The sequence below is a fragment of the Mercenaria mercenaria genome, chromosome 8, assembly GCF_021730395.1.
Source record: "Mercenaria mercenaria strain notata chromosome 8, MADL_Memer_1, whole genome shotgun sequence".
NCBI lineage: Eukaryota > Metazoa > Mollusca > Bivalvia > Venerida > Veneridae > Mercenaria > Mercenaria mercenaria.
Window position 1 is genome coordinate 43,974,289 of NC_069368.1, and position 14,961 is coordinate 43,989,249.

General features: G+C 35.3%; 1 protein-coding gene across 9 annotated transcripts in view; it reads left to right on the forward strand.

Annotated features, from left to right (window-relative positions):
• The first annotated feature begins 11,653 nt into the window (after positions 1-11,653).
• The window catches only part of LOC123566477 (uncharacterized), a 93,161-nt gene continuing 89,853 nt past the window's right edge, over positions 11,654-14,961 (forward strand). For all 9 annotated transcript variants that reach the window (XM_053549799.1, XM_053549800.1, XM_053549801.1 and 6 more), the window contains exons 1-3: positions 11,654-11,776; positions 13,702-13,823; positions 14,551-14,636. In XM_053549799.1, coding sequence (XP_053405774.1) covers positions 13,718-13,823; positions 14,551-14,636 — 192 coding nt within the window. In that variant the 5' untranslated portion in view covers positions 11,654-11,776; positions 13,702-13,717. The remainder of the gene's footprint in view (positions 11,777-13,701; positions 13,824-14,550; positions 14,637-14,961) is intronic.

The window sequence follows — 14,961 nt, forward strand, 5'->3', positions numbered from 1 at the left end:
AACCAAAAAATTCTAAGTCGAAAAAGGGGCATAATTTTGTAAAAAAGCAAAATAGAGTTATGGAACCTGTGCAATGTAAGTCAGTTTATCACAGTAAATAAGTGTGTGAAGTTTCAATCCATTCCCACAAGTGGTTACTGAGATACCAGCTTACATACAAAACCTTAACCAAAAATTTCTAAGTCAAAAAAGGGGCATAATTTTGTAAAAAAGCAAAATAGAGTTATGGAACCTGTGCATTGTAAGTCAGTTTATCACAGTGAATAAGTGTGTGAAGTTTCAATCCATTCCCACAAGTGGTTGCTGAGATACCAGCTTACATACAAAAACTTAACCAAATCGGGACGCGGACGCGGACGCCAACGCATGGGCGAGTCCAATAGCTCTACTATTCTATGAATAGTCGAGCTAAAAATTATATGATAAGTCCACACATAACTCTTTACCAGGTAGGGTAAGTTAAAATACACCTAAAACTTGGATATAACTTGCATGCTGTACCACAGGAAAGTGGTCTCGATTTTTCCCAACAGCCAGTAATAAAAAAGTTACAATATAAGCTATTTATGGTAACAACAATGGGAAGTAATTCAAAAAACAGGAGGGCCATGAAGGCCCTGTATTGCTCACCTGACCTACTGACCTAAAGATTATCAAGATTAACATTCTGACCAAGTTTCATTAAGATATGGTCATAAATGTGGCCTCTAAAGTGTTAACTAGCATTTCCTTTGATTTGACCTGGTGACCTAGTTTTTGACCCCACATGACCCAGATTCGAATCTGACCTAAAGATCATCCCGATTTACATTCTGACTAAGTTTCATGAAGATACAGTCTTAAATGTGGCCTCTAGTGTTTACAAGCTTTTCCTTCGAATTGACCTAGAGTGACCTTGTTTTTTACCCCACCGGACCCAGATTTGAATTTGACCTATAGATCATCAAGATTAATATTCTGACTAAGTTTCATTAAGATATGATCTTAAATGTGGCCTCTACAGTGTTAACTAGCTTTTCCTTTGATTTGACCTGATGACCTAGTTTTTGACTACACATAACCCAGATTCGAATTGGACCTTGAGATCATCAAGATTAACATTCTGACCAAGTTTCATGAAGATACAGTCAAAAATGTGGCCTCTACAGTGTTAACAAGCTTTTCCTTTGATTTGACCTGGTGACCTAGTTTTTGACCCCAGATAACCCAATATCGAACTCGTCCAAGATTTTATTAAGGGTAACTTTCTGACCAAGTTTCATTCAGATTGGGCCAAAATTGTGACCTCTGGAGTGTTAACAAGCTTTTCTTCTGATTTGACCTGGTGACCTAGTTTTTGACCCCAGACGACCCAATATCGAACTCGTCCAAGATTGTATTGAGGGTAACACTCTGAACAAGTTTCATCAAGATTAGGCCAAAATTGTGACCTCTAGAGTGTTAACAGTTAAATTGTTGACAACGGACGGACGGACGGACAACGGACATAGGGTGATATCACAAAAGCTCACCTTGAGCACTTTGTGCTCAGGTGAGCTAACAAGTGTGCCTCATGGTGGTGAACATTGGTGCCAAGTTACATCAAAATCCCTCCATGCATGAAGAAGAAATGCTCCGGACAAAGTCATTCTTGAATTTGACCTTTGACCTCTAAGTGTTACCTTGACATTAGACCTAGGGACCTGGTTCTTGCGCAAGACATTCCTTCTCATGATGGTGAACATTTTTGCCAAGTAATATTAAAATCCCTTTAAGGATTGTTGAGATGAAGACTAGACAGGAAAAAAGCCCTTTTGGCCTTTGACTTCCAAGTGTGACCTTGACCTTTCAGCTATGGGCCTGGGTTTTGCGCATTTGACACGTCTCATCCAGGGGAATATTTGTGTCAGTTGATATTTAAATCCTGTTTTGCATGACAAGAAAAACTAGATGCCCACGGGCAACATGTCGAGCCCGCCCACTGTCAAAAGGACTGGGAGTTGCACATGACACTCCCTGTCTCACTGAGGCAAACATTTATGCCAAATAAAAAGGAGATTGCAAAAAGTTACAATATAAGTTATTTAAAGTAACAACAAAGGGACGTAAATCTTAAAACAAGAGGGCCATGATGGCCCTATATTGCTCACCTGTTATTATTGCACTTGAGGACAAGAAGGTCCTCAGAAAAAATATCTAAGTCCAAAGGACAGGAACAACAAAGGAAAGAAATTTAACCAAAAAGAAAAACAAAATTCTTACAAGGTACAGATATGTCAAAATACACATAAAAATTGGAGGTACCATCCAAGTTGTACCACAGAAAAGTGGTCTCGGTTTTCCCCTATGGCCAATAATAAAAAAGTTACCAAAAATAGGCTATTTATAGTAACGTAAAAGGAAAGTAATTCAAAAGAAAATTATTGTAAGTTAACAAAAGAAGGATCTGTCAAATAAATCTGTTGACATAAATGAAATTTCAGATCAGTATCTTCATTAGTTAAGGAGATATACCCGTTTTAATTTGAAATAAAGGGAGGTAATTTGACATAAAATCAGTCCATAGTTATCTACCCTGATTGGCTTGGTCCAACTAATGACAATAATGAAATTTCAAATAAGCCCTGTAAGTACTTACTGATATAAATCCATTTTGACTACAATCAGGGGAGGTAATCAGATATAAAATAACTCTGGAAACTACGATTGGATCTGATTTGTCATCGAATCCAAGACTTATTGTTGTTGAAGATATTTTGGAAGTTTGTATCAAATAAAACCATAAATGAAGTCTCTATATGGCTGCAAAAGCCAAAATAGACAATTTTGGACATTTAAGGGGCTATAACTCTGGAACCCATGATGGAATCTGGCCGGTTTAAGAAAGGAACCAAGATATTGTGGTGATACAAGTTGTGTGCAAGTTTGGTTAAAATCAAATCATAAATGAAGTTGCTATTGTGCAGACAAGGTCAAAATAGCTAATTTTGACCCTTTCAGGTACCATAACTCTGGCACCCATTAGGGAATCTGGCCGGTTCAACATAGGAACTGAGATCTTATGGCAACACAAGTTTTGTGCAAGTTTGATTAAATTCAAATCATAAATGAAGCTGCTATTGTGCAGACAAGGGCAAAATAGCTAATTCTGGTCCTTTCAGGGGCCATAACTCTGGAACCCATAATGGAATCTGGCCAGTTCAAGAAAGAAACCAAGATCTTATGGTGATACAAGTTGTGTGCCAGTTCGGTAAAAATCAAATCATAAAGCTGCTATAGAGCAGACAAGGTCAAAATAGCTGATTTTGGCCCTTTCAGGGGCCATAACTCTGGAACCCATAATGGGATCTGGCCAGTTCAAGAAAGGAACCGAGATCTTATGGTGATACAAGTTGTTTGCAAGTTTGGTTAAAATAAAATCATAAATGAATCCACTATCGTACAGACAAGAAATTGTTGACGGACGGACGGATGGACAAACGACGGACGAAGGGTGATCACAAAAGCTCACCTTGTCACTATGTGACAGGTGAGCTAAAAACTAGAGCTGTCTCCATAGGATGCACATGCCCCCAATGGCACTTTGAATGAATAGTTATGGCCGATGTTAGAGTTTAGGACCTTTGACCTACGGACCTGGGTCTTGCACGCGACACGTCGTCTTACTGTGGTACACATTCATGCCCAATAGTTTTAAAATCCATGCATGAATGACAAAGATATGGACCGGACACGCCTATCAATGCACTAGGCCTAACAAAAAAAATTGTTTGTTTCCAGTGACATGGCCAAAAAAAATAGAGTAGGTAGGTAGGCATTTTTTTTTTTTTTTTTTTTTTTTTTTTTTTTAAACCTAACACCACCCTAGTTTCAAACAGGGAGATTATAAACCTTATAAACATGCATCCTATTGTTATGTTTGATTTACACCTGAATGTACAATGACTTTGATGATGTTTTAGCAATATAAAATGCCATTTGATTGTGTATTTAAATATGAAATAAATATATGCTTTATGTTTGTGTTTTGTTGTTGTTGTTTTTTCATTTCCAGAGTAGCCCATCTGATTAGCTCAATAGGTAGAGCAGTCGATCTACGGATCAAGTGGTCATAGGATCGTTGTGTCCTATATCATTCATTCTCCGCCGCTAATTCATGTGGAGAAGTTGGCAATTACTTGCGGAGAACATGGTTTATATTTGATTAAACATGAAACTTGAATGAAATCTTGCTGTGGATTCTCTCTTTAAATAATAATTTTAATATTGAATATTATTCTACAACCAACATTTATATTTCAAACTAAAACCAAGTAAAAGCACACTGGCCAGGAATATGATTTGCATCTTTGATCTGAATTGAGATTAATACCATCAACCCCTACCCCAGTCTAAAATTCTGGATTAACTGGAAATGCTAGACAATGGAGTTTTGACTGGTATGCCCAAATTGTGAATTAATAAAGCTGCAAGTGGTTGTTCAACGTCTTACTACTATAAATCTAGGGTTTTCCCTAGGAAATTTATTTTGAGGGACATCATGTCCCCCCAAATTTATTTTTCTGGAAAAAAGAGACTATTTTGGGGGACATGTTAGGATTTGCTTGAATACTTTGATACTCTTTTGGGCTTTTAATAGTTTAAATTGATTGAAATTAACTTTTAATTAATTTGAAAAATTGTTTTTTTGGGAAAACTCATGCCCCCCTTTGCTAAGAAAAGGGGGACATGGACCTCGAAAAGTGGTAAATTAACCACCTTTTTTGGGCTAGGGAAAAGCCTGTAAATCCCATCTAAAACCTGACTTTTCAAGACTCTCCAGGCCTCGACCTTAACTTTTTTCAGCAGGTCCACCAACTGCTGAAATCTAGGAGAGCTGCTCAGACTTTAGTGGACCTCCAATTCTATCACATAAATTGTGATGTTGTAGACGTCATAACTTCATATGACTCAAAGAAACAGGACTTATTTCTAAAATAATTAATCAAAGACCTGAAGGGTCTGAGAGTCGGCTAATGATTGATGTACTGGTAGACTAGTATAGTCTACCAGTTTCAGTTTGTTTTTTAGTTTCTTTTTTCCCAACAGAACAGAGATTTTGTTACAATAGATGAAATGGACATTCAATTGATGCCTAGTAAGACTTTGATTGACATTATACAAGTATTTAAAACCAATATATTTCTCTAAAATTGAAGAGTGGTTCGCAAAAATAAAAATGTTGAAAGTACAAACTACAACTGGACAGCTGACACTAAGATACTGTCCATGACTACGTGTCATACATTAGGTATTGTTCAATCATATCATAAGTGATTTGAATTTAAAGTATACTTACTTTTGCGTTTAAAGATATGTAAATGTTGCTGAGTGTCAATATATAGTGTCATGAATGTTTACACTGACAGGAAAATTGCGCACTGGAAACTAAGGGAAGTTACTTGGACTAGCTACCAGTTTCGGAAAAGAAAACCGACATTAATAAATGCAGTTCTTTTTTAGTTAAAACCATCATTTATTCTATTTCAGTCCTGTTAACCTCTTCAAAACCATGTCAGAAGTCCCCAAGTCCATGCACTTTCAATTATTCATTTTGATTCATGTAGACAGACTTGAATGTTAAAATTTCATAAAACAGCTCAATATTAACCCAAAATATTATATCCGGATACGTACACTTTTCTTAATACCCCCAAAATCTCCAGTTTCAACAATATGTTTTACAAATTGTGATGATATGAAGACAGTTAAGCAGCAGTTGGCAGTATCTGTCATTGAAGTTTATGGTGAAATTACCTCTTATTTAAATCATTTCATAAAAAAGTTGTTTCGTTTTGTCAAAGCAGTCTAACATAGACGATCTACTTTCGTTTTCGAAAACTACAAGAAAATACAATTTAATGTTTCGCCAATCGTTAATTTCTTGAAAAATAAGAAATAAAATCATTTTTAAGATCAGTAGTAATTAAACAAACCAGTAAGAGCTTCTTCTCCTGACAATTTATCCGCTTACTGACTGCAAAATTCAACCCATGTGTCATCATGAATGGGTGACGGTTTCATTTTTTGCGACCTGAATCGTAAGTAAATTATCCGAACCAGTCAAAATTCCAGAAAGGTTACGATTTAGAACAAAGTTATAGACGTTACTAGCGATTTTGCATAATTTTTATCTGGCCTATCTTCGTAGTACTTTTTCGGTAAACCGAGTCCGTATTTTCAAACGCAAAATCGTAGAAGCGTTGTTATAAACAGGTCACGTGTTAGCCGACAAGTGCCCAGAATGTAGTTAGGATTCATCCGTGAAGTCTCGCGGAAGAATTAACGTACTGCACATATCTTATTCGGGTCATTTAAAATGAAGCTGTCATAATTTAATTTCATCGATGTGGTAAACTCTTTGATAAGAGACATTTCAATGCTTTCAGAGGTACTCGACTCAATAAAATACTAGCAGTATGTTCTGGAACTATATTTTGTCTTTCGCTGGATGTTACGCAAGCTTGGTAAGCCTGCGCAATTCATGAAATGCACAGCGCAATAAATGTTATTTGCGCAATGATTTTAAAGATTATTTTTTGAAACGGACAGGGTAACAAATGGACAATTTGGCTAATAAATTAATATGCAGTTTTTATTTGAATTTGTGAACATTATATTTGCTATTTTGTGACAAAAGGGCATAAAATTAGTCACCATAATCATATGCGCAAATGTATTACCAAATCCTGCAGATTCATTATGCGTGTTTATGCTTAATGAGTTACCGCGGAAGAAAATACGTGGCTTTATTCGAGTATTGCACAAATACACTTCATAAATTTGACAGATTGCATCGTATATTGGTCATAGCAAATGGGACTGACATAACTGAACTTCATCCGATCAATGAACTCTTTGAAATTAAAGACAATCTAATGGAACTACATCAATTCGCTGTGTTGTGAGGCCATTTAATGTGAATGAGAAATTGGGCGATAGCAAGGACTCGTCAAACGCTTTCAGCGTTTAGCCGACTCAAAAATGGAAGACTGTAGCAATCTGTTACCCCGAAAAATAATTATTTTGAAAAGTGTCCCAAAATATGGACACAATAATCATCATCCACCCGACGTCGACCCGTGTTAAAAGTGAAAAAAAAAAAACATTAATAATTATCGGTAATTATTCTGATGATAAACTAAGTAATTAGCCTTGTTTTCATCATCAATTAACACCCCCTCTAAGAGCTAAAAGAAGTGTGTCGGTTATTATGGCATCTGAAGTGGAGATCAAAGCGGTATAGTTGCCCGAGATTGTCATGGCATTACGTCATGTTTTCGCGCCATGTGACACATCACTGTCTGATCGTACTTTCTCGATTCCTTAAATTGTTGAGAAGAAATCAATAAAAAAGTTTTTTCTTTATCTTTTTTTAAAAGCGAATGTGCAATATCCCGAATAAACTGACATGTAAATGTGTCGTGAACGATGATAGTCGACAGCCAGCTCTGTGACCTATTTGCCCTCAAGGAATTTACATTATTGTTTGAAAAGAATATTTAACAAAGTGTTGTGTCAAAAAATACATGTACTATGAATAATTTAAAACTTATTAAAATCCGCAACAACATCATACTGCTTTATTTTAAAACCACATTTCTATTTACGTTCACGAGGTCACGTAACCTATTCTGCCGTGCTAACAGAAATCTGTTTGCCAAAAATCGTTTTACTCCATGTATTTAAATTGCTGCCGCTTTTTCATTATTTAAGATTTTTTAATTGTGTTTTTTGTACATTCTGGTCAAGAGTCTGAATTTTATTACCATAGTATGTACCGTTTATTTCCTTTAAGAAAGAAGTAAATAATCAAGATCGCGCTGTTTGAAATTTTACAAAACATTATATGAAAATCTGATCGTTTTTAAAGAATTTTGCCTACATTCCTGTCGATATCTTATTAAAATTGTTATAGAACTCAAACTGTATTAGTTCTCAAGCGGTGTTGAAAATTTGAAGCGATTACATTGAAAAATGAATGCACCACGCGCGTTTATTGTGTCAAAACCCTTACAGAAGAAAAAGGCCTGCTGCGTACTCTTGCTGTGTACATACAGCGTATATGATGCGTACATGATGTGTACTGAAATCAATAGTACGCAGGATATACACCGCACATACACCGATAGTACGTTTGTAGTACACTTTTGACATGCAAATGAGCTCTGCCGCGTACTACTTGCTGCGTACATGCTGTGGACTACATAGTACACAGGATGTACGCTGGAGGAATTTAGTATGCGAGAAATAGTACGCAGCATGTACGCGGCACATACACTTTTCACATGCAAATGAGCCTGCGGTGTACTACCCCTGCGGCGTACATGCTGTGTACTCCTGCGGCGTACATGCTGTGTACTCCTGCGGCGTACATGCTGTGTACTCCTGGCCCAAGTCCTGCGGCGTACATGCTGTGTACTCCTGCTGCATACATGCTGTGTACTCTTGTGGCGAAACTGCTGTGATAATGTAAATTCCTTACCCCACCAACTTTCGTATGCAAATGCTGATCATTTGGACAGAAAAAAACAGAAAAAAGATAAGTGACATGCATCAATAAGTATTTACCCTTACCAAAATAATGTAGATTGATGTTATCAAATAAATTAGTATGCTTTTCTTCATCCACTTTTCAATGAAATAAATCAATTTTTGTAGCATGTAATTTGGTAAACATTTGAAGAAAATGGCGTAACTGCATCAAGGGAAACAACTTTAATGCAACTAAATATAAGTGTTATGATTTATTATAGACGATGTGTGCGTAGTATGTATTTATTTTGATTAAAATCCATCTGAGAACAATCTAGGACTGGAATTATATAAGCATTTATACACTTTTACGTCCGTAAAAAGTAGCACACCAAAAAATTTTGGATTGATTTTTTCCAATGGGGCAAGCGCAATTAGCCAAAAACGTTCTGAAAATATATGAGCGGCAAATCCGATAAACAACTTTTTAATTTGGTGAGGCCTTAATGAGTTAACATAATGAGCATTAAAGCCTTTATAAAACATGATAGAGTGGTGTTTTGCTTAAGAGTATTCAAATAACAGTGAGAGCTATTAATTCTTCTCATTCGGGCGCTGTTGAGGCATTATCTTGGTAATTATTTCATGTATTACAAAATGTAATGCAACGAAGTTCAAATAAGGCTTTTCAATTATCCATGTTAGAAAGCTCCAGGATTAATTCAAAATGAAAAAGAATATATTTTTACACTGCATGCAAGGTGCAGCTCAGAAATCACTAAGATGTAAGCTTCACAATTGAACATTGCAAATAGTTTGGCAAAGTTTTATTGTTCAGAATACCGGTAATCTGAACTATTCTATGCTATTAAGATAAAAGTTACTCGGAAATCAAGTTCTTGCTTCCAAAAAAAAAAAAATGTACAAATCCTTCCTGCATGAAGTCCCTCCCGCGTATATGAAGTTTACTTCAGACTTTAACTTATAAAAAAAAACTAAGTATAAATGCCAAAAGAAATTGTACAAGTCTTTCCCGCGTATATGAAGTGTACTGCACAAATTTCAAAGTATCTGCGGTGTACATGCAGTGTACTATTTTCTTGTACAAGTCCCTCCTGCGTACATGCAGTGTACTCCTTAAATTTTCAGAGTCTGTGCTGCGTACTTGAAGTGTACTAGTGACCTCCTGCGTACATGCTGTGTACTCGTCGAAATAGTACACGGCATGTACGCGGCATGCGGTGTAGGTAAAATGTACTCCTCTGGCGTACTACTGTGTTCGCGGCATATACACAGCAAATACGCAGCATGTACGCCACAGAGGCTTGCTTCTGTAAGGGTTAACCAAAAATTTCTATGTTGAAAAAGGGGCATAATTTAGTAAAAAAGCAAAATAAAGTTATGGGACCTGCTTCGTGCATGTCAGATCATGACAGTGAACAAGTGTGTGAAGTTTCAATCTATTCCCATTAGTGAGTACCAAGATACCAGCTCACATACAAAACCTTAACCAAAAAATTCTAAGTCGAAAAAGGGGCATAATTTTGTAAAAAAGCAAAATAGAGTTATGGAACCTGTGCAATGTAAGTCAGTTTATCACAGTAAATAAGTGTGTGAAGTTTCAATCCATTCCCACAAGTGGTTGCTGAGATACCAGCTTACAAACAAAAACTTAACCAAATCGGGACGTGGACGCGGACACATGGGCGAGTCCAATAGCTCTACTATTTTATGAATAGTCGAGCTAAAAATGCAATATTTTTCCCAATTATCATCCAAAAATTCCCCAAATGACCAAATTATGTTGATGACTGCAGAAGGAAAACCAATCTGACTAAAGTACTTGATCTTCTAAACGAAGATCTGAGAACGACCCATTCACATTCGTCTTCTGTATATTTTGGATTTCCAATATTGCTATTTTTATTTTCGCAAATCTATTTTTGTTTGAACCAACCAGACAACTTGTTCGAATGTCAAAGAGTAAGAAAAATTTGCAGTTAATCCAGGGCTCGAACCCGGGACCTCTCATTTACAAAGCAAGTGCCCTACCGACTGAGCTAACCGGCTATCTGACATCTTTCAACATAAAAATTGTTGATATCAAAACCCACGGCTTTTAAAGCTTGCAGGATATTGTAAGGTAGCTTTTGATTGGCTAGCGGAAGGGTTGTCAGAACGAGGCCATGAATAGCTCGTTGTCAGATCCTATGCGTAGCGTAATAGGAGAGATCGTGTTTGTATACAAATTCTATTTTTAGAACTGATAAGACAGTGATCGGGTGGGCAGAAGCCGACCGTCCATGTTTTTTGTAAACAGTGATGTTTTTCTAACGGTCTAAACTTTCTTAAAACACAAATTACATAAATAATTTTTTGATCAATGGAAAGGTTATAAAACAAGCAATTTATTGATTACTTTTAATTGTTATTTCGAAATAAAATGGATTAATTATGAACGCTTAACTTACACTGTTTTTCTAAAGGTTGTGAAAATCACTACGCCGCTTTTAAAATTATATGTCATTTAAAACGGTTATTCATTGAAAAAAGATATTTGGATACAAAAATATGAAGATTGTTAGTATTTCAAATCTTTTTGAATTTTGAAAATCCATAAATGAGCAAAAAAGTTATTAAAAATTAAAAATTCTGATTCAATACGCAAACGGTGTTAAAATCATTTGTTTTGCCAACCACCAGATAAACAGATGTTAACGCGTGACGTCACGGCGATCTCTCCTATAGGAGATGTACTTTAGTCAGATTGGAAGGAAAACTTAGTTACATTGACATTCACCATGATTTAACCATTCAAACAGTTTGTTTGATGCTATTTACATGGAATTAAGGAAGAAGCATTCTAATGATGTTATTAATTCACTATAAAAATTCCCAATCTGAGTAAAACCCCGCTATTTTCCCCAATTTATCCGGTACCGGACCTTTTCCCAAATGGGCAAAAAAAAATCACTGAAAGTAAACATTGAAATAAAATCTTGAAAAAAAAATCGTAGAGGAAAAAGAAGGGTGTGCACACAAATTAACGGACGAAGTGTGACCACAATATTTAACACTATCACTTTGTGCATAAAAGTCTAACAAAACAAATGTCATGGTTTGTCGTCTGCAAAACGAAACCGAAAGTTGATTTAGACCGGAAGCTGCAAAGACAGTACACATATTATGATGACGTCATTAAGTAACTGTGGAGTTGTTTACAAATGGCGGCCAATTAGTCAACACGTAGTTTGTTGATTAAAAAGTTTGCTTATATCTAAAGGTAAAACATTTACAAAAAAATTACCACCATTTCTTGATCGCTTAAATTGTCTTACATAGCATGACAATTTCGACATTAATCGTCGTCAAAGTCATGCATGAAATCGAAAAATAAACGACATCCCCAAAATTGCCAAATAGACTGCCTTTTAATTTTAGTCCAGGATAGTATAGCCTAAGATCTGTATTTCTAGTGTCCAGATTGGAATTTTTCCAGTTTTTTTTTTCTACTAAAAACAGTGTAGCCAGTCATTGCAGCAAAACTTCAGATCACAGGGACGAGTACAGTGCTTTAGGGTATAGCGAATTTTGGGTATAGAGGATAGATTGATAAATTTTATATTTAGACTTGAATTATTGTATAAATTTTCATATCATTCTTTTACTGGCATCCAAACAGACATTATGACATACATTTTAAATATTTGCTTGTTGTGTTATTTTTCGTATGTCATCAAATGTAAAATAAAGCTATCCCCTATAGACTAAATCAGTGTATGTGTAAAAAACGTCGGTGAATGAGAAGTATTTAATAGTAATTTAAAAAGCTGAATGTTTTTGAAGAGAGAATACATTATTTTTCTGATCTATAGTAAAGAAATCTTGGAAAGTTTGTTAAGATGTGGATTTTAAGCTAATAATGGAAAAAATGACCAAAACTATCCTGTACACCCTAAATCAGCTCATATGTAAACAATGGCTTGGAGAGAAAAAACACATGAATTTCTATGAAAAGCTGAATGTTTTAAGAAGAATAGATGTTTTCTGCCTGATATACTGAAAGAAAAACCTACTATTTTCATTTCTTTGAATTGGAATGCAGAAAAAATTAGTTAGCTATCCGCTATACCCTAAAGCACTGTACAGTATTGGACCTGGGACAAAAAATAATGACTGTACGTTAGCAGGCTGGTAACAGTGCCCGATCGGGCTTGTGACTTAATATTACTTTTTGTGTCATAAGCCCGATCGGGCAATGTTACCAGCCTGGTTAGTGCGTATTTTTCAATTTGGACTAATTTAGGATGTAAACAAGTGGTTTTATCAGTCTGGTCATATTGTCCCAGGTCTGATACTTGTGCTCCAGATATGTTACTTTGACCATGTAAAAAGGTAATAATTTTCATGAAAATTGTGTCACTAATTTTGTGATACTTTCCTGTATTCTGTCAAACACTTTTCACTGACTTACTTGGACTCATGGGCATCAAGCGACAAAATTTGTAAATTCTTTGGTAAGTTTACAAAACTAATCTTGATTTAGAAGCATAATATTGAAGTGTAGACAGACCATCTTTGTTCTCTGGACTGGTATAATTTAACTAAGATTCATTATATTTCTTACAATATTAGGAGCAGTATGAAGAAGCTGACATTAAATGTATGTGGTTGAAAAACTGCATATTCAAAATATTTGAATATAACATGCACTTTACTTTCAGTGTTTTTTTCTGGCTATTTCAGTGCCAAATTTGACCCCCAATCCCAATCGCTATAGTACCAGTATGTTTTTTTTTTTCCAATTTCAAAGCTAAATTCCTAACGTGAAAAAATATTTTTTTCTTTTTGCTTTTCCAACCAAGACTGTTTCACGTAAACATTTGAAACACAAAACAGTATGCTAACTCAGTGCATTTAATATCATGACCATTTTTTTCTTAAATGTATCTTTTTGATTAAAAAAAACAACTTTTTTAACAATTCCTACCAGTAATTTAGACATTCAGACATTTAATGACGCATTTTTCCCCAATTATTGTAAAGGTTCCAGTCCCATTCCCAAATCAGTAGAAAAATCACTGACTCGTCAAATAAAATTTGTCCTTTAGAGGCATAGAACACAATTAAGCACAATAATAGCAGAGTTTGCTTTATGTACTGACACGGTTAGTATGAATACATATTTTATCATCTTTCTTGTTGTAGAATCCTGCTGGTCAGGATGGCATCAAGGGAAAAGGTGAAGAAGAAGAAGACAGCCCCGTCTCCAGCAGTCAAAAAAAAGTCAAAAGCACCTACTATATCAACAAAAGTAGAAGAAGTAACCAGTAAGTTGAAATTGATAAATTTTGTCACCTTGGCGTAATATTGGTTAACTGCATTAATTGACACAAGAATTGCAATAGGCGTTGAAAGTGAACTGCATGGATCCTGACCAGACTGCAGGATGCACAGGATGGTCTGGATCCATGCTGGTCGCAAATGCACTATGTTGGTTTTGTCATGGCGCGGCTGATATATTCTCTAATGAACATCCTCCACTTAATAAGCTTAAAAAATAAGGTAATTTAGGTCGTAAGTAAATACCAGTATTATGATAATGCTTATAATAGTTGTTATAAGTTAGATTTACAGTTTATATTTTCTAAAACATGTTTTTATAAAGCCAAACTTTTTGAGGGCTGTCATAATAACCCCAATTTTGCAAAATTTAATGCCCCTGTGGGTGTTAATAAGGAGTATACAGTATATAAAATGTAAGATTGCCTGAAATGTGTTGTACATCATTATGTCAGCATATATTATTAACAGTAGTGTATATATTTAATACATTACTTAGACAGTTTATACACCATTTTACAAGATTCTGAATATCTTCAGTATTGTTGTCAAATGGTACTTTGAAAATGATATTATTTTACTTATTAAATATCTTGAAATGAACATTTCATGGTCTAGTTTCTAGCATGTTCATGGTAACAAGGGCTACTAGATAATGTACTTCACAGCCAAGAAGCAGTATACTCAACAGTAATCTAATATTTTTTATTTTAGATGAAAATATACCTGAGGAAGTCCAAGGTTCTCAGGTATCTGTCAGATCTGCTGCCGATGAAAACATCAAAGATTTTACTGGCAAGGTTAGTACTTCAATAGAGTATTAAAGATAAATTTGTAAAGACCAAATGATAATAAGATGTTAATTAGATTGTTAAAGGATATTAAATTGATAATCAGATGCTGTACTCAGTTGCTTGGTGATATTTATGTTTGAAATGTTTATTGGAGGGTACTTGTCTACCTAAGTACTGCTGGAGATTTTATATCCAGGCAACAATATTTCTTGAATAAGACTTAATTTGTTTTTTCTTCTGTCTTGAGATATTTGTTCCACATGTCACATGCTAAAGGGTCCATGACTCCAGACCAATATTTTATTAGCTCGACTATTCGAAGAATAGTCTA